The 23605-nt window shown below is 40.4% G+C and overlaps 1 protein-coding gene across 6 annotated transcripts in view; it reads right to left on the reverse strand.

The window, feature by feature from the left end:
- The window catches only part of AMOT (angiomotin), a 74871-nt gene that overhangs the window by 31968 nt on the left and 19298 nt on the right, over positions 1-23605 (reverse strand). For all 6 annotated transcript variants that reach the window (XM_004484837.3, XM_023586458.2, XM_071213029.1 and 3 more), the window contains 4 exons: positions 15740-16238; positions 8659-8803; positions 7666-7758; positions 2576-2721 (listed from right to left, as the gene is read on the reverse strand). In XM_004484837.3, coding sequence (XP_004484894.1) covers positions 2576-2721; positions 7666-7758; positions 8659-8803; positions 15740-16238 — 883 coding nt within the window. The remainder of the gene's footprint in view (positions 1-2575; positions 2722-7665; positions 7759-8658; positions 8804-15739; positions 16239-23605) is intronic.

A 23605-nucleotide genomic window follows, 5' to 3' on the forward strand; every position in this document is an offset into this window, starting at 1 on the left:
GGAATTTAAAAACTTACAACACTGATGAACTCATTTGAGATATCTGGCCACTGGAAACCATCATTCATTCCTAGCCTGAAATTTTCAGCTTTCTCTTTAAATTGTAAATCTACATATTTGGGGGCAGGCTCCTAGAAACCTACTAACAATCTCTGGAGCAAATGCCCAGAAAAGCCTCAGAAGTCTGAAAACAGAAATATATGTCAAACAACTCGTTTGGTGAGGGCTGCCTTGTAGAACTACAGATTAGCAACTTCTCCATACAAATACATTGTTTTCATGATTCACCAACAGTTACCACCATGCCCTTAGACACTGCAAGCCTAGACGGTCATAGTCTTTTACCCTATTTGTCTCTGACTGGATGGGCACACTTCCTGGAGGGGAAATTGGGCTGTACATCTACCCCCAATCCCAATCTCCAATTTCTCTGGAAAAGCTTCTTAGAATCTGTTGAAAAGACAGGCCAAAAGCAAATAGCATATTTTTTAAATTAAAAGCTGCAGAGGTTACTAAATCTGAATAAGCTCCCACATTTTCTTTTTCAGAGTTCAACCAAAAGATGATTCAGATAGGGAGGGAGGTAGCTGGGTCTAGGGAACGAAGACTCATGAGATTTCAGTTTCATTCCTGGCTGTACCCAAGACTTGTCAAGTGACCACCAGCAAACTACTTATCAGTAGATCTCTCAGTTTTCCATTCTTTAAAAGAACATAGTTTTATCCCTACACTATAACTTACTTTTTAATACCCTAGCAAAATGGGGAGGAAAAGGAATGCATGAGGTATAGTGTAAGGCTGAAGGGTGCACTAAGCTCCTTAGGCCTGGACCTTAGGCAAATACAGATATCCTACATTTTCAAAAAAGCAATTGAACAGTATTTTGGATATAGACTACTGATTTAGCAACACGTTAACTTGATTTATTTTATTTTTTTACCCCCCCCCCCACCATGGCTTGCTTGCTGTCTGCTCTCTGTTTCCATTTGCTGTATGCTCTTCTGTGTTTTTACTTGTCTTCCTTTTTGTTGTGGCACCTTGCTGAGTCAGCTCTCCACAGCGCTTGTGGACTGGGTGGCACTCTGCGGCACTTGTAGACAGGGCGGCACTCCATGGTGCTTGCAGGCTGGGCAGCACTCCATAGCACTTGCAGGTGAGCCTGCCTTCACAAGGAGGACCTGGGATGCGAACCCAGGGCCTCCCATATGGTAGACGGAGCCCATCTGATTGAGCCACAGCTGCTTCCCACATTACCTTGATTTTATACAACCTGATACTTTAGGCTAAAGAACATTACTGGTTAGATGGCATTGATTACTAGTAAAGTATGAACCCACAACCCAGTTCCAATAAACATTTTAATACCCCCAAAAGAGAAAGGATACATATAGGTCAGGAGATCTCCAGGGACTAGAAACATTCTTTCTGAGGGAGGGGAATCAGGCAATGAATGAAGGTAGGAAACATACCTCATGTGCAATAGGCAGCATTCTGGGAGTGTGGTCACTAAACACTTTTTTTTTTCCTCAAGTTTAAAAGCTTTCAAACTGGTAAAATGGAGTCTACTTTTGTCCACACAAACAACTCCATTTTTAAAATAAACATTAATGAAATGTGAAGTTTTCTTTACTGAGTTACATTTTACCTTCGATTTTTGCTCAAACACATCTATTCCCTGAAGTGCAAGGCATCTAAATGTTAGTGATACTACAGCACAGTAATAACTGACATCAAAGATTAATGAAAAGCCAGCAGCAATGTTCCCTCTATTTTATATGAACAAAGTATAGTGTTGCAATCAAGTAAAATCTACATCTGGACTAATCAGATATTTATTAAACATATTCTTAATAGTTTTGATATGCTTGCATTTGTCAAGGGAGGGCTCCATCATTGCACACAAATAACTGACTACTTCACCCTTCCATATAACTAAATTCTAGAACTTAGCCACTAAGAGTCTTGACATAGCTCTTGGCCAGCACACTCACATGGAATAAGCTTTAACTTATCTCTGGGTTCCATTCTATCTCAGTCCTTGAAGACTCCATCTATTCTAAAACCAGCCTATAAAGTAATTCCAACAAGAGGTATAGCCATCAAGATTTGTCTTTTATCTGGGAGGGACATGGTTTCCCATTTAGCATGAAGAGACAAGGACTTTCTGATTTCAAGATCCTTGGAGTACTTTAAAATATCCACAAGCATTTCTAGATTTTCCAAAATAAAGCTTAAAAGCTCTGTAAGGGTAGGAAATGTTAAAGAAATATCTGTTACAGACTTAAGGTAGTGCTAGATACACAATAAGAACTTGGCAGTGTGAAGCATATTATAACTGTGAGTAAATTGAAATCACTCCTTGATTCTGGTGCTTTCCTACTTTAGAGGAAAAGGAAGGAACTTGCAGAAAAGAGAAAAATCAAAGTCCACTAACATCAGCACAGCTGTAACTATAAGTATCAAATGATTCTTAGGGAGATGTGCATCTGTCAGTTCACCAAAATGGGGATCCGAGTATCTTTGATTTTCCAGCTCCCCTATTCTCAGATTCTTATGCTACCTGAAGAAATCATACCTCTTCCTCTAGCTTCACCACTTTGGCCTGGGCGTTGCTCAGGGCCTGGTCTCGGATTTCAATGTGTCGCCTTTGGTCTTCATTGGTAGAACGGGCAGTGGTCAGCTCTGCTTCCAGTTTCTCTTTCTCCCGCTGACTTTCTTTATCTATCAGGACATGAAATATCAATACTTTCATACTGGAGCTGGCTCAAAGCTTTACCTGAGCAAAACGGACAATTATGCTTATTACTAGAAGTTCCACTGTTCTAGCAGACAGCCAAAAAATATAAATAAAACAATATAGTATAATACAAGATCTGAGCTCTATCACTGGTTCTGCCACTAACTTGTTGGGTGAATTCAGAAAAGTCACTTAATGATTGTTGTTGTGCATAAGCAATGAGAAAGTAGATGTAAACGAATGTTATATAAAGTTTTAAGTATTGCACAAATGGAATATATATGAGTGTGAGTGCGTGTGTCTCAGAAGAGAAGGTAGGCTTATTGCCTTCATTTTATTTCTTCAAAATGGTTTTACATTGGCAAAAAGTAGTTTAGAAATTTCCCATTGTTTCCTCCTGACAGTATGTTAAATAAATCTAAAAATAATATTTAATGAAATGTATAAAACTTAAAATTTCACCCTTTGTATATTAACATTATATTATAACTGAGATCAAGTATATTAGACAACATCTCTCCAGCTAAAGCCTAACCCAACTCTACCCCTAACCCAAAACCTTTACCTCAGAAACTGCTTCTCTTGGGACCTCAATGTCTATAAAACGAGTATAAGGCAAAACTGGAAGCCATGCACGTGTTTTTCCCTTCCCTTTCTCCTGCAGGATAGAATAGTTGCAGGAGCAGCACTGGAAAGAGCACGACTATAGAGGAAAATAGTAGGATCAGAGGAAAACAGATAGCTATTTCACCTCAAAAAAAATCTTCTACTTGATAATCTCCATTTCTCCTGAGTAAAGCCTAATGGAGTTAGAAAGTTTAGATCAATTTTTTAAATAAAGGTAATCTGATATGCTTCTGTGCTTATATGTTTATGATCTATGATTTGATTTTAGAAGGGAAGAGACAGGGGAGCAGGAAAGGGTAAATGGTCTTTCTGGCTTGGATTTTATAAAGTGCCAAGTTGAACAGCACCCATATAGTGAGGACTAAATAAATATCTGTGGATGAATATGAGAAGGGTAGGTGATAAAAGCATCAGCATGGGACTATAGCCAATCTATAATTTTCAGGAGAATGGAAGAACAATATTACAAGTTAGCATTTAAATAAGTTAATATAGACTTACTATCTAAACAGATTTTATACTTTGGTCCATAAACTATTATTATCTTAATCTTCCCTCATGCAGTGACTATACCTTCTTATAGTACCCATAGATGATCAAAACATTTGAATATTACACCTGAAGAAACTATTGTTGAATCCCCATGAGGTTATTCTCATTCCTCCAAAACTATCATCTGAAAATTCCATTGCTTGGTCCTAGTTTTAGCTGACTATGTTAGTTGGATGGGCCCCTGATGGTCTGTCATGTTAGTTCACTTGTTGGTCGCTTTCACAAGCAGGGCGATTTCTATCTTGGGTCCAAAATTCCCTAAAAGTTGAGCTGGTAGCTCTAGAAAACCTTTCCCAAACAGGTTAAGCAGTCCCAATAAAATCCTGGTGTCAGTATGTGTGAAACGAGCAGCTGTCTAAATGGGAACTGAGCTCAACTCTTTGGATTCATGCCTTCTATCAAATTAAGATTTGGAGGGCCCCTGAGCTAGGGATCTTAGAGTGCTGTGATGTTCAATGAATAAAATATCATTTGTCCCCCAAGGCAAAAACGCTACCAGAAGTCAACAAAGATATAAAAACAGGGATATCAAGTATCATTTTCAGTTATTCTTAAAGACCTTCACTTTCAACCCTCAAACACACTGAAGACTCTTGTGCCCCTCTCACAGACTTTTTTAGGGAAAGGTAGGCAGAAGGTCTCTAGAGGATATAGGACACTACACACACATTCTCATTTGTTCTTTATACCTGAGTTTTACATGTTATGCGGCAGAAGGAAAGGACCTATACCTCGCCCCCAGGTGAAAGGTAAGATGATGAAAGTGGCCAAAAAACCATGAGCAAACACTTTTATGGAAGAGCTTAGTCTAAACTAGTCCAAATCCTTTGCTGACTCAATGTTTAAAATAAAATCCTGTTGAAAAGGGGAAAAATCACAACTATGTGGCCACATCCTTTTATTGCCTCTTTTTTTTTAAATTCAAAAATTACTTCAGAGGAAAACCCCATTTTAATTCCGAATCCATGGTGTCCTGAATTTATTCAAGAGTTGTTTCTTTGGGGGAGAAGGGAAGAACATAAACATGCATACAAAAAATTGAAATAGATAAACCACTGAGAAGTCTAATCAAGAAAAATGCAGAAGGATAAATAAAGGAAATTAGAATTGAATAGGGGAAAAGATCTACAGAAGTAGAGGAAATTAAAATGCTCCTAACAGAGTTCTTTGCCAAACTCTACTCAGATAAAATTGAATACCTGACTGAAGTGGTATTTTTTCTGGGAATATATAAACTTCTAAAATTTGTACCAGAAGAGATTATATACCATAATGAAATGGTTCTTATGTCAGACATGCAGAGATAGTTCAATATCATAGTCCTGAATCTGTTTTCAGTAGTTTAAATAAGACAATGATTCTAGGACTTGTCCTGCCTTGACTTGCTGTTGATTTGACTCAGTCAGTTAACTCCCAAACATGTCTTGATTCCCAATCTTTTAAAATAAAAGTAACAATACCACCTTATTTAACCCCGTGATATTTTTAATGATCAAATGAGATAATGGATTTATTTAAATGCAAGAAACATTAGAAAGCACAAACACCAAAGGAAATTACTACATAAATAAAGAGGATTATAATAAGTAATGATAATATGTAGCTTCAAAACATGCCTTGCTTTGTGATCCAACAGATCCTGTATACTAATTTTTAGAATGAGAAGGTCGAGACTCATCTGACTAATTAGGATTTCTTCGTTGCTGAACTCACAGGTGTAGTTTAGCTACAGGTGACGATGACATATGTAGCTATGTTTCATGCCTATCTAGCTCCCTCTCTTTTCAACTACACCAGAAACCCAAACAAGTAGTTTAGATTTGGATTTGGCAGTAGAGTCACCTTCTTCTCAATACTTTGATACTTAAGTTTGTAGAAGGAACTATAATAGTGCAAATTAATTTTCCTTCTCATTCTGACTTTATATAGCTATTTAGATGTATTTGGGAAAGTAATGAGCATTGTTGCCATCAGATATTGTACTAAATGATTTATAATATAATCTTAGTTTTCAGAATAAACATACAAGGAATGTATTATTCTTGTCTCCATTTTGAAAATGATGAAAATGGAGATTTGGAGAGGTTAAGTGACATTCACAAAGTTCCCCAATTGGTAAATAAGTAGTAGAGCTGATATTTAAACTCAGGTTGTTCTAAATCCTTTCTACTATATTAGACTGCTTTCTCCTAAGGTTGACTTGGTTTGATCTCTTTAAGACTGCTGGAGCACATTCTGCGGGGAGGCTTTTCAATATGGGTTTCATTTCTCCTGCTACATTTCCAACCACACAAGGCTGTCAATGCCCAAAGACAAAATAAATTGAGAGGACAAAAAATCATGTCCTGTCCCCTACTTAGTTGAAGGAATTCATTTTTTTTCCCTCTCGAGGCATTTCACAGTCTTTCCCCGTGCTGCTAATGAAGTTTGATTTACTAAATTAATACATTTTATACACTAGTAGCAGAGCTCCTAGGACACCTGAGATACCATCCCCACACAAAGAAGATTGTGAACAAGAAGATTCAATGCAAGAATCCATGTATTTGGTGTTTTGCTTTGTTTTATTTTGTCCTCAGAAGCTGCCACCCTCTTTCTACCCATAAATTAACTTCTAGTGTAACGGTGACACCACAAAAGGAACTTCACTTTGAGCAATTTAGACTAGGCACTAATGACATTAGAAAAACTACATTCCTTCCTCTAAGATATCTAACAAAGGAACAAGAGGCTCAGGGAAAAAAGGAAGAAATGAAAAACCCAGTTCTGACACAAGAGCACAACGGAGCAACCCAGGAAGGGAAGGGAATATTGAAGATCAAAATAACTCGTAAAAGCTGACTGGAAGATAGATGGAATGACTTGAAAGGGTCATTTGGAGGCATAGCAAAGCTGGGGACTGGCAAGTTACCATCAAGCACTATTACGGCTGGTAGCTGCACTGGGGAAGCTGGGGGTAGGGGAAACCAACTACGTGCATCTGCAGAAATAAGAGTAATTTGTTTTTCCTCCAACTAACTCTCCCTGTGGACTCAATCTACTATGTAGCTTTATTGCTGGTTTTATTACGGCAACTGGAAAGTATTAGGCATTGTCTAGCTGGGTAGACTCCATTAGGGACCTATATATAAGAGGACTAATTCATTGTCAGGGTCCTATCTGTATTTCCAGACAAAGGAAAAACTATCATGAAAAAGACATAGCTCTGTCCTCCCACGTACCCTCCAAATCTACAACCTGAGTTACCAGTTCAAGACACGGAAGTGGTTCCTCTCTTGAAATAACCTTGAAAACTGCCAATATTCAATAATATGGTATAATACAAGGTGTGTAACTAAGTGCCCCACACCAGGGGCAGGTTAAATATTCCAAATGCTGATCATCAATCTTGCATGGCAACCCTATCTCTACAGAGCCAGTATATGAAGCCTTCTAAAAAAATCCCTTCAACATTAAGGGGCCTCATGTTTTTCAGCTAGGTGTAACAATGACAGGGATTTAAAGGGACTTCCTGCTCATATACAGAAGGAGCCATGTTGATGGGACTAGATGTTGCAGCAAGTAAACTACGTGGCCTAAAAGGAAAAGAACAGAATCTTCCAAACTTCATGCCTGAACAAGAAAAGGAATCCATAGGTAATATTGACTCAGCCTTGGTTTTTCTATAAGTCTAAATAGAACTGTGCAACTTTTTTGCCCACCTCTCTTCCATCAGTACATTAATATCTGATCCCAACTTTTAGACTTACTTTTAGCAAAGAGCTGAGATATGGTTTTTCTGGTATCCTCTGACCCCTCATATTCCTTTTCAGCAAGCTGCTTGTTGGCAGTCTCTAGACGCTCTGTGGAATTTGGAGACAATCAACAGGCACCCAAATACAAACTTCCAAGCATATGCTATTTGCCCTCTAAATACTGATCTTTGGCAAAACAAGCCTGCTGCTTCTTGTTAAACAGTAATGAGTGACAATCGTAGGTTTGCAAATGAGAATTTCAAAATAAAACTAGACCATGGTGGGGAAGGAAGCAGTGAGTATGAAATACTTTCACACCTCACTGACTAAATTCAAGTGTAGAATTCTAAATATCAGTGAAGGAATATATTATATATATATATCCAGGGATTATTGTAAAGTTTTTAAAATCATGCATTGTCAGAGCTGAAAGGGATCATGGACAGCATCTTGCTGAGCCCCTTCATTTTATAGATAAGATAACCAAAACTCTAAGAAAGAAAATAACTTTCCCAAGATTATCAGTTTTGAAGGTTTTGAAGGTGGCTTAAAGAAAAATCATTTCTCACCATCTTCAATATTATCATGTTAAGGTAAAACTAAAAGGAGAGGGACCAGAAATAATAGTTGGAGGACATCACTATCTCAAGCTCGTGGATCCAAAAGATGCGCTCCTCTGCAAAACTTATAAAGGAAGAGGGGCAACACCAGTGGTGTGGGCATGGCACAGGATCCAGGAGTCTCAGAGGGAACACGGCCAGAGTAACACATCAGCTCATGGCTCAAAAGGACATTTAAATGTACCTTCCCACTTTGATTAGTCCAGTTTGAGACCAAGTGCTATCGTAACCACAAAAACTTAACCTCGTATATGCCCTGCAATATACTGGCCATACCAGTGGGCTGGGCAGTCCTTAAGAGTTTAGTATCATTATACCCCTTAGCCCTCCCCTTCACTACTCTGCCCAACTCCTCAGGAGTGCAAAGAGAAGCCCATTATTCCCTCACCTCTCAGATCCCTGTTGAAGTCATGCATCCTACGAATCTCCCCTTCAAGCTTGTTTCTCATAGCTTTCTCTAAGGCCTCTCTTTTGGAGGATGATTTCACGAGGTTCTCATATGCCTCTGAGACACGCTGGATTTCTGTCTCCACCTTTAATAAAAAGGAAAACATGGTGACAAAAGTAGAAGGTTGATGGAGAGGATGGTCTGAAAACATATGTACAAATCCTCAGTGACTGCTTCTTCCAGGGATTTACAGATTGCCAGGAAGCAAGTGTAACACACTAAGATGATAAAAGTTTCAAGGAAGGATTTCTAAGTTCAACATTAAGTTCAATAATTAACTCACTACGTCATTCCTCAGGTTAAAAAATACATTTTCTGCTTTCAAAGAAATTGGAAAGAAAAGAGTAAATTTCATAAATATTACTATAAATGATTTTAATTTCTAAATAAAATCCCTTTAGTTTCAAAAATATTAATAAGAATGCATTTAGTATGAAGATAACTTTTCCCCAGAATATTCAAAGGGCTTTCACATGTTTATTTCAATTTGCCCTTACATCTACTTAGGCAAGGATTCCTCTCCCCATTTTAGCAGAGAGAAAATTTAAATTGCCTTTCCCAAGAGCAAATCAATGTCAGAGACGAACCCTACAAACCCCTAAGTGTCAGTCTCATTAGCAGTTCACTTCAATTTAACAAGGATTTATGAATTTAATGAAGATTTATTATTTGCAAGAACTTTTTAAAGCACTGTACAATGGATTAATATGAATGAGGATGTTATTGTTGTCCTCCAGGAGCTTTCAATCTAAAGAAGTAAAATAATATAGGAAAAGATACATCATTATGAAAAGCAAGAGTAGTGCTATAAAGTACAGAGGATGAAGAGATTACTCCTCTTTGGAGGTGAGGGGAGTGGAGAGTAATTTCAGGGAGGAAGTGACATTTGAGTTAGATCCCGAAAAGGTGGTTGAGACATCAATGAGCAGAGGTAAGGGGACAGGTTTTCTGTTCTGAGTGAACAAATGCATTCCCAGAATGACCAGTACTCTAGTTTGGCAGACCACTGTGGGGTAAACAGAGGTAAGTTGGTGAAGGTGAAATACGGCTGCAAAGATAGATTAGAGTCAGATCATAAAAGAGCTTTAATGTCAGGCATTTAGATATGCTCCTGTAGTCAATGGGAAACCAATACAATTTTTTAAACAGAAATTCAGGATCAGATCTGTGCTTTATGATGCCCCTGGAAATCTTGAAAATTGGGGGAAAAAAACTTCAAAGAGAAAAGGTCTTATCCTGAATCAGCCAGACTCAGGAAGAAAACAAGAGATTAGAATCCAGAGTCTTTCTGTAACCATTACAGTTCCACTACACATATAATAACCATGGAGATATTTGCATATAGTTGCATAAGACAAAAAAACCCATAGCCTATTCTCAAGCACTTTTCAAATTAAATTGGACACCTGCAACTATTCTGCATTCATTCTCAATTTCCCACTAGCCTCCCTAACAAAGCTCAGGGTACTTTATGGGGACAAATACTGAAGGAAATGTAGAGCCAACAAATGCCTCAGAATCAACCTGCCCTGATCTCCAAAATTATGCCCGAGACAAGACTGCCTTCAAACAATTTAGGCTTACACCGCAGAAAAGAGCAGACTTGAAAGTGTTTTTTTCTCCTTGCAGATGGCACCAAGATAGCAGCACAGAAGGTGAAAAATGGTAAATGGCATTTAGAGACAAGATCTGCAAGGCCTGAACCTAAAGAAGCTTTTGCATGAAATTCAAGTGCTGGGTTCAGAAAATGAATACTTCCATTTGAAAGAGCAGGTTCAGTGCTGTTCTGCTCTATGCAGCATTTCTAGCACAAGGCTATCCATTACCCCACAGAATGCAACACTTAGAAGGCAGTTACTTTATTCAAGTAGTTCAGAGCACTATTTCAAGATCTTACACAAAACTTTACCTATGGCCTGTGTAGATACTATACCCTTCAAAAAGGCAAGTTGGCATCTGTCAACAGATCTTTCCAGGAAAAGAAGTCACAGAATAGCATGACCACTGTTTGTCTTGGTGATGGTGGGAAAGGGAGCGTGATGATGGGTTTCCAAACTTATTCCATATTTACATATTCCCCTCGTGAGCCTCGGTCTTTTTATCTCCAGCACCAGCTGGCATCTATTGTATTCTCCATAATTTTCTTTTCCTCTCTAACACGGCTGTTTCCAACTCACTGAAGCCTTGGGTTGGCCTTCCCTTTTCTCAACACTCAAGCTGTACCAATTATGCTTATTTCTTTTTTGCCTTTTTTTTAACAAATCAAGTTTATTGACACATATTACTAAAGCATACAATTCATCCAAAGTATACAATCAATGATATTTGCTATAATCACAGATTTGTGCTTTCATTACTTCAATCATTATTAAAGCATTTTCATTTCCATAAAAATAATAATAAACAAAAAACAAATAAGAAAATTCTTCACCTCTCAAACTCTCTATATTTCTAATGCTCTTAAATCTTCTATGTAGATTCATATTTTCAACTCATATGATTTATTCTTAATCCACAAGGGATGTTCTTTCACACTTGTAATGTGAGTCTTCCGGTGATGAATTCTTCCACTTTGAATGTCTATAAATGTCTATTTTATCTTTCCTTTTTTTTTAATGATTCAGTTTGGTCCTGTCTGACTGCACATTTGTTTTTTTGTTGTTGTTGCTGCTGTTTTTTTAAAAATTATTTTATTTTTTTTATTAAATTGTCTTTTTTCTAAGGTACATAGATCACAAAAAATGTTACATTAAAAAATATAAGAGGTTCCCACATACCCCACGCCCCACTCCTCCCACATCAACAACCTCTTTTATCATTGTGGCACATTCATTGCATTTGGTGAATACATTTTAGAGCATGCTGCACTGCATAGTTTATAGTTTACATTGTAGTTTACACTCTCCCCCAATATATTCAGTGGGTTATGGAGGATATAATATGTCCAGCATCTGTCACTGCAGTATCAATTAGGACAACTCCAAGTCCTGAAAATGCACCCACATCTCAACTCTTCTTCCCTCTCCCTGCCCTCAGAAACTAATGTGGCCACTTTCTCAAGATCAATGCTACAGTTTGTTCCATTACTAGTCACAATAGTTCTGTAGTAGAATACCAGTAAATTCACTCTAATCCATATTTTAATCCCCATACTGACTGCCAGGCCCACACTGATCCTTCTAAAATTGGTTATCAGAAGAAGTCTTTTGATTATATGCTTACCCAAACAACAGCAAAATTCCTATTTCCTTGTCACATACCTTCTGCAAAAGAAAAAAAAATCACCAGGATCCTTAGGCAAAGATGGTGAAGATCTGGGCTCAGCCTTCAGTTATTGCACCAAATATGGGACAGAGACCACCCTGAATAAAGAGTTTGGAGGAGGGGCGTCAACAGTTAACCTAATGAGTCAAAACAAGGCAGTCTATTCCTAGTGCATGAATATAATTAATTAATTGGACCAATGTGAGGGGGTATAGTTGAAATGAGGGGAGTGAGTAAAGGAGTAACAGTCCTTTCTATACCAACAACCTTCACCCAGATTAGGGGACACTGAGGGGAGCTTTTGTGTTACATGAAAACACTAAGCTGATAATATGCTCTTCTTTAGGACCCAGATATGGTATATACAAATTCTTAACTTCAATCAGGCCACTAAAATTTGTAATTCAGGGTGTCTTCGAAGGACAGAGTTGCTGAACAATACAAAGCAACCCTCCTTCTTCTCCCACTTTTACCCTCACCTTTCTAAACAGGTCACATATTAGGGAGATAAACCACATAAGTTCCACAATGATAAAGGCATAATCCTCTTCACCAAGAGCCACTGGAAAACAAGCACTAAGATTCCCAGCTTGGTTACTGAAGAAGCTAATATCCCAGACAGGAGGGGCCCAGGCAAGAATGAAGCAGCAGGATACACACTACATTTTCTAATTCTTCAGCGTAGGGTGGTCACCTGTCACCCAGCTGTGGTGCTGAGCCCCTCCTGACCCCACACCTCCAATACACACCCAACAGAGAATAAGAACGGATGTTGAATTTGAGCTGCATGAAGGACCAAAGCAAAATGGAGAGAAACAGAAGGGTGTTGAAAAAGAGTTTCTCACCCTAGCAGTGAGAGTGGGGGTGGACCCACATCCTGGGGAGGACTAATGCCATCCAATAGAGGGAACTGTATCCCTCGAGAGAAAGGGTGGCTCCCAGGGCATTGGGGCAGTTGAGCAAGTTAGGCCCTGAACACTATTCCATCTATCTCTGGAAGTGGCTCCTCAGGAAACGGAGGTTGGCTATCACTGAGGGCACCAAGGTGGAAGGGAAAATGGACGTTAAATGTGTGGAACCAAAGTAAATGGGGGGTAAGAGAGGAGTTTCTTGAGAGTACACAAGGATGGATATAAAACATGTAATATTACACCATAACATATAGGAGATGACAGACTGATAATGTAAACCATAATGTAAAACATAGGATAACTAAAAATGTAAAGAACTCTGTATCCTAAAGTATGCACCATAATGTAAACACAGATGTCACCTTGTTAGAAAGCTAATGTCTCAGACTCTGTACATCACTTTAAGTAAATATGATATGAATAGGGCGTAAGAGTATCACTGTGGAAGGGAAAAGGTTTTCTGGTGGATGTGTGGGAGTGCTGTATATTATATATATACATTGCTGTGGTCTAGGACTCCTGTGAAGAAAAGCTGAATAATTAGGGGGGGGGGGGAAAAAAAAAAAAAAGAAAAAAATAGGATGTGGAATTTTTTCAAGTCAACATTCTTTATCTAAGTTCTTTATCTAACTTTATCCAAGTTCTTTATCTATCCTTTAAACTCATCGCTATATGCCATTCCCTAGTAAGGGACCATGACATTATATTGGGCTTCAAATTTCGGGGAGTTCTGGATCACAGAGTGTTTCAACAATGGCAATGGAGGGATACTGGTATGGGATACCAATGACAGATGATATATGACTGACAGGGAGCTGTACAGAACATATGTCCAGGGTGCATGGTAATGTTTGGATATACTCATAGTGGCAACAATTAAAAACCACAGTAGGGGGGGTACTGGGTTCCTGGCCAGTGGTGCTCTGTCGTGGTCCCTAGGGGAGCAGCGACAGTCTCCCAGGTACAGTGGTGGGGACCGGGAGGGAGTGAGGGTTCAACAGTGAGCCCCTGATACTAATGACTATGCTTGTGAGCTGATAAACCCAAAATAATAACAAGGCCTAGAGCAACTTTGTGCCTGGGAATTTCCTTCTGTCAGCCTTCATGTTACTCAAATGTGGCCAGTCTCGAAGCCAAACTCAGCATGTAAATGCAATGCCTTCCCCCCAGTGTGGGACATGACACCCGGGGATGAGCCTCCCTGGCAACGAGGGACCACTATCAACTACCAACTGATGATGCAACTGGAAAATGACCTTATACGGAAGGTTCAATGCGGATCAGCAGAATATCCATGTCTACATAAAATACCATGACTTTAAAATGCTGTTTGACCTAAAGTAAGGGGGAAATGGAAAGGAGAAATGAGTTTATATGGCTACGAGTTTCTAAAAAAGAGTCTGGAGGCTGGCAGAAGGTTTGCCCTCATGCACAACTGAGCAGAGTCAGAGAGACAGATAAAGCAGATACAACCCCCAGATATTGGTTCCTTTGAGGGCTAAAGAGACCCATGGGAGTTATGGTCATGGCCGATGGGGTTAACTACCAGGGCAGATGGCCCCTCTTTGGAAATGGTGTTTATGTGTGATGAATCTGGACTCAGATGGGATCTCCCTTCATAAGACTTTCATGCTAATGTGCTGGAGGTGCAGTTAATGTTGGGGTTTAAGATATATTTAGGGGATTTGAATCTCTGGACTGACAATGTGATAGCCAGATCCTGAGCCTCAACAGACTCCAGCACCTACAATCTGATTTATTGGACTTACCACACTCAGCTAAGATGGAGGTGAAGAAGGACAACCACCACACCATGGAGCCTAGAGTGATTACAACTGAAAATGGGAGGATTGCATCCAGCATCCAGGTGGAATCTGAGCCTCCTCTTGACATAAAGGTGCAATGGACACAACCAATCCAGTGTCCACATAGAAGAGGTGGCATTGGATTGGGAAAAGTGGACATAATGGACAAAGGGTATGGGGAAAGGCAGGAAGAGATGAGAGGTGGAGGCATCTTCGGGACATGGAGCTGCCCTGGATGGTGCTTCAGAGGTAATCACCGGACATTGTAAATCCTCACAGGGCCTACATGATGGAATAGAGGAGAGTATGGGCCATGATGTGAACCAATGTATATGAGGTGCAGAGGTGCCCAAAGATGTACTTACCAAATCCAATGGATGTGTCATGATGATGGGAACGAGTGTTGTTGGGGGGGGGGAGAGGGGGGGTGGGGGGGTGGGGTTGAATGGGACCTCACATATATATTTTTAATGTAATATTATTACAAAGTCAATAAAAAATAAAAAAAATTTAAAAAAAAAAAAAAAAAGAAAAAGAGTTTCTCTGAGAACTCCCACTAAGAAAGGTACTCTATGTCATTTCCAAAATAAGGCAGGGCAGGATTTAACTTCCCTTCGTGAGATTTTTCTAGGAGCTTTGTGATTTTATATTTAAAATGCAAATTCCGTACTTGGGTAAATATAATCAAAAGAAAAGCCTTAAAACGTCAGTAGACCTTCTATATAGGCATCCCCAGTGTTCTTTCACTTATGATGAAGTCTCCCTGTCTTGAGGAATCTTAAAACAATAAATTAAGTTTCCTTTAGGGTTATGGTGTTTGAAGAAACTGTATAAATATGGTTTTATTCATTTCACACATAAGTAAAATGTTACTTCTCCTAGATAGAGATGCAGAAGGCCCTTTCCAAAAGTTAATCCATGTCTAACCTTCTGAAATAAGAATGAGATCTGCCCACAGGTTGAAACTTTTATGTCTACGTTACCAAGTCCTAAAAATGAGATTTAAAGGAGACTTTAAGATCCCCTAAATGGGGGTCTCACCTTCTGCAATCTTGCCACTTTTTCATAGCATCCTTCCAACTCCTGACGCAAATTACGATTCTCATCTGAGAGGATCTCAACCATTTGTTGGGCTCTGGAAACAATCGCAAAAGGGTCCCCAGGCATTGGCTGATAAGAAGCTGATGACTGCTGAGCCCTAGGCATAGCTGAATAGGCCTCTCCTGGCTGTTGCTGCTGCTGCTGTTGGTGGTGGTGATGATGGTGTTGTTGCTGCTGTTGCTGCTGCTGCAGACTCAGACCAGGTTGGGAGAGACGGTAATGATCTCCCTGGTGATTAGGTAGGAAATGCTGCTGTTGCCTAGGCAGGTGAGCTGGGTGGTCTCCTTGGTTTGGGACCAAGGAGTGTTGGGCAGGAGGTAATCTAGTGGATGGTGGAGACTGCAACAAGGGCAAGGAACTCCCAGATGTGAGGGAAGAAGTAGGGCTGTGAGGCTGAGAGTTCCTGGCTGACAATGGCAGTGAGATGTCCTGTGTTGGCCTGTAAAACATAAAGAGCATGCTCAGGTTAAGCACTCAGTACTCCTTTAAAGGTACTGACAGAGAAGAGCACAAGAAAGTGAGATGACAAGTTCTCCAGTGCACCCAGGACACCTGCAAAATGAGCAGCAGGTAAGGACAAACTATGTGATCTCTGCAAAGACCTCTATGGGTCAATCCAGGTCTCACCTTCTGTAACTAACTCATCCTCACAAAGAGAGGTGTGATACCCTGGGGGATTGAACTACATGACTTTAGAAGTCTCTGCAAATCTAAGTAACATATACCTGTATGCTTATTGCTAAAGTCTAAGCATTTTAAAGCAACTCTTCCACAAGGTAATTTTCATCTCAATATTTTAAACTAGTCCTTTTCTGACATTCCATATGTAGTTTACCACACTTAAAACTTAACTTTAGAAAATAAGTTCCATTTGCCCAATAAAAAAAACCAAACAACCATCAAAACCATTCTTCAGCTTGCTATCTGCAACTCCCTTCTGAAAGATCCCCTTGGCCAATTACTTGCAAAATTTACTTGAGGATACGTAAAGTAGATACTTAATATATTAGAGGCACCAAATAATTATTGGTGATTACAGTTATAAAAGACTTACAATACCAAGATTTGGAGAGGGTTACAGGCAACATTATCATACTATTTTGATGTACTGAATCACAAAATGTTAAGGGCTGGAAAGGCCTTAAAGAATTAATGTAGTCCAATTCTTCACTGAACAGAGGAAGAAATGGTCAGAGAGGGCAAGTGATTTACCAAATACTACAGAGTGAGTTAGTGGGTTAGTGGTAGTGCCAGGGTAAGACCCTTGTTTCCTGAATCCCATTTTCATGCTTTTTTCATTACCAAAATGCATTGATTTCAGTGCGTTATTTTTCAGATACCCAGATCTTTGTGAACAGAAAATTCCAAAAAGAGAACTTTGGTAAGTTGCTTAATATGACTCTCCCATTTTTGTACCCAAGACCAGACTACTAGTCATTAAGTTAAACAGGTAGAATATGTGGATGGATCACTTCCACCCTCACCACTACCAGGAATAATATCTGTTAGTATGCATTGAAGACAAAAATCTTGGTCTCCTCTCAGCCCATGACCAACTCACCTTATATACTTCCAAATCCTGTTGATACCTGTCTAGCTCTGAGATTTCTCAATCAAAGAAAGAGAGATGACTAAGATCATGGGATTTGGAACCCAACATAGAGTTTAGAGACCCAATTCTACTGCTTACTAGCTATATAACCTTATTCATGTTCCTTAATCTGCATGAGCCTCTGCTTCATTCCTGAGGCCACAAAACATTGCAAAAATATTGTACTCTTCTCATTCTTGAACACAGAGGAAATAACAGAGTCTCTTATCTACCTCCCAGTGAGGTAGACTCACCTTTTTTGTGATTTTCGTTATGGGATATCCATTTACTTTTTGCATTGGGACAAATCACCAGGAGCAATTGACTTTTAACTGGCAAGCCATATGCTAAAGAGTATCCCTCCTGCACATACTCCAGTTACCATCATTGTTGATTATTCTATCCCTTGATGAAATCCTCAGTATAAGTGTTTTTTTATAGCTAAAAAACATTACAAATGCTTGCTCATGGATACTCAGCTACCCAGATACTCACAAGAGTCCTCAAACCAACTCAAGCCCTAGGTGCTCTACCTTAGTCCAATCCATGTCTCTGGTGTACCGCCATTCTTTCCATTTCAGGCATATGCTAATATAAATGCTTGCTGAATATTGATGAGGGTATGCAAGTTACTCATTATTACAATCAAAGTTGCTACATAACCTTTCTAAGACCTCAAAGCACTCATTCAATCAAAAGCCTGGGGGAAGGGAGCAAATGTGCCTCAAGTAGTTGGTCCTGTGTTCAGGTTCCAGTGCCTCTTAAAGAAGACAAACAAACAACAAGCAGGCAATGAGCAGATAAGAAGAAAAAAATGAGCAGAAAATAAGCAAAAACAGTGAGCAGACAATGAGCAAGACAAAAAGCAGACAGTGAGCAAAACCAAAAAATAGGCAGGGAGCAAATGTAGCTCAAGCAGTTGGGCACCCATGCCCCACATGGGAGGTCCTAGATTCAGTTCCTCATGCCTCCTAAAGAAGAAACAAACAGACAATGAACAAATCCAACGAAAAGACAATGACAATGAGCAAAATCTATGAACAAACAGACAAGGGAGCCATCTTGGGGTAGGGGTGGGGGAAGCCTGGGGGTGGTGTATAGACTTATTTGGGGAAGAGTCTTTGTCTGTCATACTGTGCATCTTTGACTATGAGGTTCCTCATTGGTAAAATCAACTATCGGCTCTCTCTCATTGTTCAATAAGTGCTATTATAATTTGTACGTATCCCTAGGGTTAAATTATAATGTCCCCGGATTTGTTGGGGCTTTTGGATCTCTAATACAGAAAAGAGATACTTAAGTTTCATGTTTTCCAACGTCCCTTCCAGCTCTCAAAATTTAAGGGAAGAATTACCATATTAACCTTCATCTTCATTCACAGCATTTGGAAGACCAATGCCTAGAAGGTGTTCTCTTTTAAAACTGAGCATTCTATTCATGAACTGTTGTGATTAGTAATCGAAGAAAATGTGGCATTGGTGTGGAGAAAGTGGCCATGGTGGCTGCGGGGGGTAGGGAATGGGAGGAAGAGATGAGATGTGGGGGCATTTTCGGGACTTGGAGTTGTCCTGGGTGGTGCTGCAGGGACAGTTACCGGACATTGTATATCCTCCCATGGCCCACTGGGTGGACTGTGGGAGAATGTGGGCTATGGTGTGGACCATTGACTATGAGGTGCAGCGGTGCTCAGAGATGTAATCACCAAAAGCAATGAATGTCTCATGATGATTGAGGAGGTTGTTGTTATGGGGGTGGGGGGTATATGGGGACCGCATATTTTTTTTAATGTAACATTAAAAAAAAAGACAAAAAAAAGAGAGAAAAAAACAACAACTGAGCATCCATTTATGAACTGGACTTCATCTTCCCAGTTTCCCTGGGTGACAAGGAACCCAAGCTTCTCTCAAGCAGCCTTGGCCATTGCCCTATCTCTTGCTTGTGGGCTGAAAGACCCCTGCAGGCCCTGGACAGCCCTCCCAGGAACCTCGGGAAGGAGATCACAAAGCCTCCAGGTGGGATAAACTTAGGATTAAGGCCTAGGCCAGGACTTTGGGGTCTGCTACAGATAAGCAGAGACAAAGGCAGCTGTCCCACAAGTTCCCCAGGCTGGAAAAGGAGGCAAGATCTCACTGCACCCTGGTGTTGGGAAAATCAAGGCAGTCTGTCGCTGTTCAGAGGTTTGCAAACATCAAGCAAGACTCAGGTGGTTACAAAAGGAGAGGAAACCCTTCAGCAAATGAACTCCATCTGGACTCCATCATTTGCCCACCACAAAAAAGCAGGACAGTGTTAACACTCACGTGAAGGTCCCCGGAAAAGCGTGGAGAGAGGAATGAGGGAGTGGGGGAGAGTTATGGGGAATACCAGGGAACCAAAACACATTCAAGTTTAAGTAATAATAGTCACAACAGTGACAGCAATGATAAAGATGGCAGCCCAGCTTTGCCAGCTGCAAACTACCGAGGTCCTTTCACCAAACCACAGAGCAACTTGAATCACACCCCACTGAAATGCTAATCATGAGCAGCCAGCAACCTGCAGACAATAGAATCCCATGATGTTATGGAAGGCCACTGACAGGCCACTGACCTGCCTCCCTGCCCCGTCCCTCCCTTCAAAGCTGCTCCTTCCTAAGACTACCTGGTCCCCTGTGGGAAAGGGGAAACAGCACACACACATGTAGGACTGAGGCCTATGGCTAAAATCAGCATTCTCCTTCCCCAATGGCCTGGGATACTGCTTCCTGGAGGCAGCCTATGAGGACACAAAGGAAAAGGGAAAGCTGGTCTGTACAGATGACACAGCATCTTCCACAATGCCACTGAGCTGCCAAGGAACCCTCCCCTTCCCCAAACACAGGTACCTGCGTGCACATGTACACACACATATTCACTCTCCTGGCCCACACATGTTCAAGCTTGCATGTGTCACTCACACCACAGCAGGTGCCACAACAGTTTGGAAATTGATTTATTCTCACTGCAGAAATGGTTCCTTTCCTAGGTAATGAGATGGTGAATCCTATGATTCCTGGGGAGGGCTGCAAATTGTTGAATCTTGCACAATCACCTCTGCTCTGAACTAGTTAGGTCACCCTCAAATACCATTGAACAAGGATTTCAAGAAACCTCAGATCTGGGCATGATTTCAAAAACTGAAAGGAGGTGGCTGCTTTATAAACAGAAATGATTTAATTTTTAAAAGAAGCTGATAAATGTATAAACCTCAGGTGCAGAAAAGGCTCAGCACTCAGAAGGACAGAGATTCAGAAAATTTAAAACTCTTCAGATGGTTTGGTATTGTTTCCCACCTGGAGTTTTGGGCATTCAGAATCTTTATTTTTAAGTGGGGAAGAGGGCATAGGGAAGATGAAGTAACAAAAGGATTGTTTATAACACTTTATTCATTTTATCAGCAAATCTCCAAATTTCATTTCACAAAGGATTTTTAACAGTAATTTGTCCAAAGGGCTTTCTTTGCACACTGATCTGTAACTTACGGATTAACAACTAAGGATTTAGTCTTCCAATTATTCGATGCTCACAGCAGTTATTTGGACAGGGACACACAAACTGTACAGCTAATTGGTTAAAGGAAACAAAGGAAAAAAATGTGTCACCACCTAAAAGCAATACACCTTGAGAAAGCGATTCCACTACCTTCCCTTGCCAAGAGTTTGTCAATAGGTGCCAGCCACATCCTTAACCAGGGTAGTGCAAAAATTTTACAGACATAAACTTCACACAGAGTATCCTCTGACTGGGATCTTTTGAGATTTGCTTATTCATCAAGCATACCAAGCACCCTACCCCTCTCTCAGAGAAAAACAAACTGTTAAAGCAAACCTGTGTATTAAAATACTGCTCAAAAGAGGGTGGTCAGAATGGACTCTGCTACTTTTGAGGAATAGAGAGATACACAGTTAACTTAGGAGGAAGGAGAAATTTCAAATGTCTTCTTCTAAAACATATGCAGCTAAATTTCTTTGGTGGTTTAATCAGTGGAAGGTAAAAAATCCCTTTTTAGGTTCCTTATTATTTATTTAGGCAGATCAAAGCACTTTTCCATCTAACTTCAAACACTGTGGGAGTCATTTCAGAGTTACAGACAATACTGGTGAATAAATTTTGAAAATAATTTTCCTAGGAAGGCGGGACATATGCTGAACAGGGCTTTGGATTCTGCTCCACACCCCACCCATCACAGTCCCATCCACAAGGAAAGAGCCCATCGACATAAAGGAGGGTGTTCCACAGACTCTTCCGTACTGATAGGAAAAGCCAAACGAAAACCCCAGCTTTATTATCATTTTGCTGGCTTGAACGGGTTTCTACCAAGCTAAGCAGCTGATTGTCTTCCTGGGTACTCCTTTTCATTGGGCAGATGGGAATTGTGTTCTTGTACTCATTTTTTTAACACATTTTTAAAATTAAAGTTAATAGATCACACAGAACGTTACAATAAAAAAAAAAACATACGAAGTTCCCATAAAACCCACTCCCCACCCCAAGGGATAAGATGGGGGCTAGGGTTGGGAGGATGGGTTAGATGGCCCAAGGAATTGGGGAAGGGCTGGGGGGAACCGTTGTACTCATTTAAACATGAATGGCCCTGTTACCTGTTTCCTAGTCCAAGCTAGTCCAAGCCTATCAGAACTTAGGCTGCTGCCCTTTGAAAGCTCCAAGGTGCATGCATGGAGGAAGTTGAAAAGGGTTAGGAAATCAAGCTGTGTTAAAGAAAAAAAAGATCCTAAATTAGCAATGTTAGGGGCAAAGCCCAAAGCAATTTGCCTCTAGCTAAAAACATAGTATCTGGAGGGGGGAAATTCAATAAGAGAAAATGCCAGGTGTATTTTCTTAGCTTCACGCACCTCCATCCCTGACTGCCTTTCTCTTTTTTTGCAAGGAAATAGGATATATTTTTACTGGTTGTTTTAATGACAGCGAACTACTTTTGGCAGTCATCATCTTAAGTTTACTACAAATCCCCAAAGGAGAATGGTTTTGCACCTTGGGCCTGGGCTTAACCCTGCTTTTCTGTTTTGATTCACCCGATGAACTTCGAGCTAAGAAGTTCTTTCCCAAATGAGTTAGGAAGGAAAAGGATGCAAACATGCATCAAAGATATAGGGCTAGTCTGTGGCCTGCCCATGGTAAAAGAATAGCCTAGGTCCAGGAACGTCAACTTTTGGCCACTCTTTTTTTTTTTTTTAATTATTTATTTTTAAAAATTACATTAAAAAAATATGAGGTCCCAATCAACCCCACAGCCCCCACCCCCCACTCCCCCCACAGCAACACTCTCTCCCATCATCGTGACAAATCCATTGCACCCAGTAAGTACATCTCTGAACATCACTGCACCCCGTAGTCAATGGTCCACATCATGCCCACACTCTCCCACGTTCCATCCAGTGGGCCCTGGAGGGATCTACAATGTCCCGTAATTGTCCGTGAAGCACCACCCAGGACAACTCCACGTCCCGAAAATGCCTCCACATCTCATCTCTTCCTCCCATTCCCCAAACCCAGCAGCCACCATGGCTACCCTTCCCACACACATTCCACATTTTCTCTGTGGACATTGGATTGGTTGTGTCCATTGCATATCTATGTCAAGTGGGGGCTTAGATTCCACATGGATACTGGATGCACTTCTCCTGCTTTCAGTTGTAGACACTCTAGGCTCCATGGTGTGGTGGTTGACTTTCTTCAACTCCATGTTAGCTGAGTGGGGTAAGTCCAATAAATCAAAGTGTTGGAGCTGAAGTCTGTTGAGGCTCTGGGCCTGGGTGTCTTATTATCAGTCCAGAGATTCAAATCCTCTAAATATATCTTAAACCCCAGCACCAACTACAATTCCAATAAAGTAGCATGCAAGTCTTGTGAGAAGAGATCCCCTCTGAGTCTAATTCCATCATGCAGAAACACCAGCTCCAAAGAAGGGCCATCTGCCATGGCAGTGAACCCCATCTGTACTTTTGGCCACTCTTAATTACCCTTGGTTAACAGGGCAGAAATACTACACATAATTGCCATCATTGCTGCCTATAGTTTCAACTGCCTCCCCCACTTCACAATACTACCAGTCAGAGATGTTGCCCCAATATTAGCAATAGCAACAATGAGCAAAATCATAAGGTCTAATTAATACAGCAATGGGACAATGGGCCCTTAATAATTAAGAGGTATATTTAGGAAGAACAGAATATACAA

This window comes from Dasypus novemcinctus, chromosome X, assembly GCF_030445035.2.
Source record: "Dasypus novemcinctus isolate mDasNov1 chromosome X, mDasNov1.1.hap2, whole genome shotgun sequence".
NCBI classification, from domain to species: Eukaryota; Metazoa; Chordata; class Mammalia; order Cingulata; family Dasypodidae; genus Dasypus; species Dasypus novemcinctus.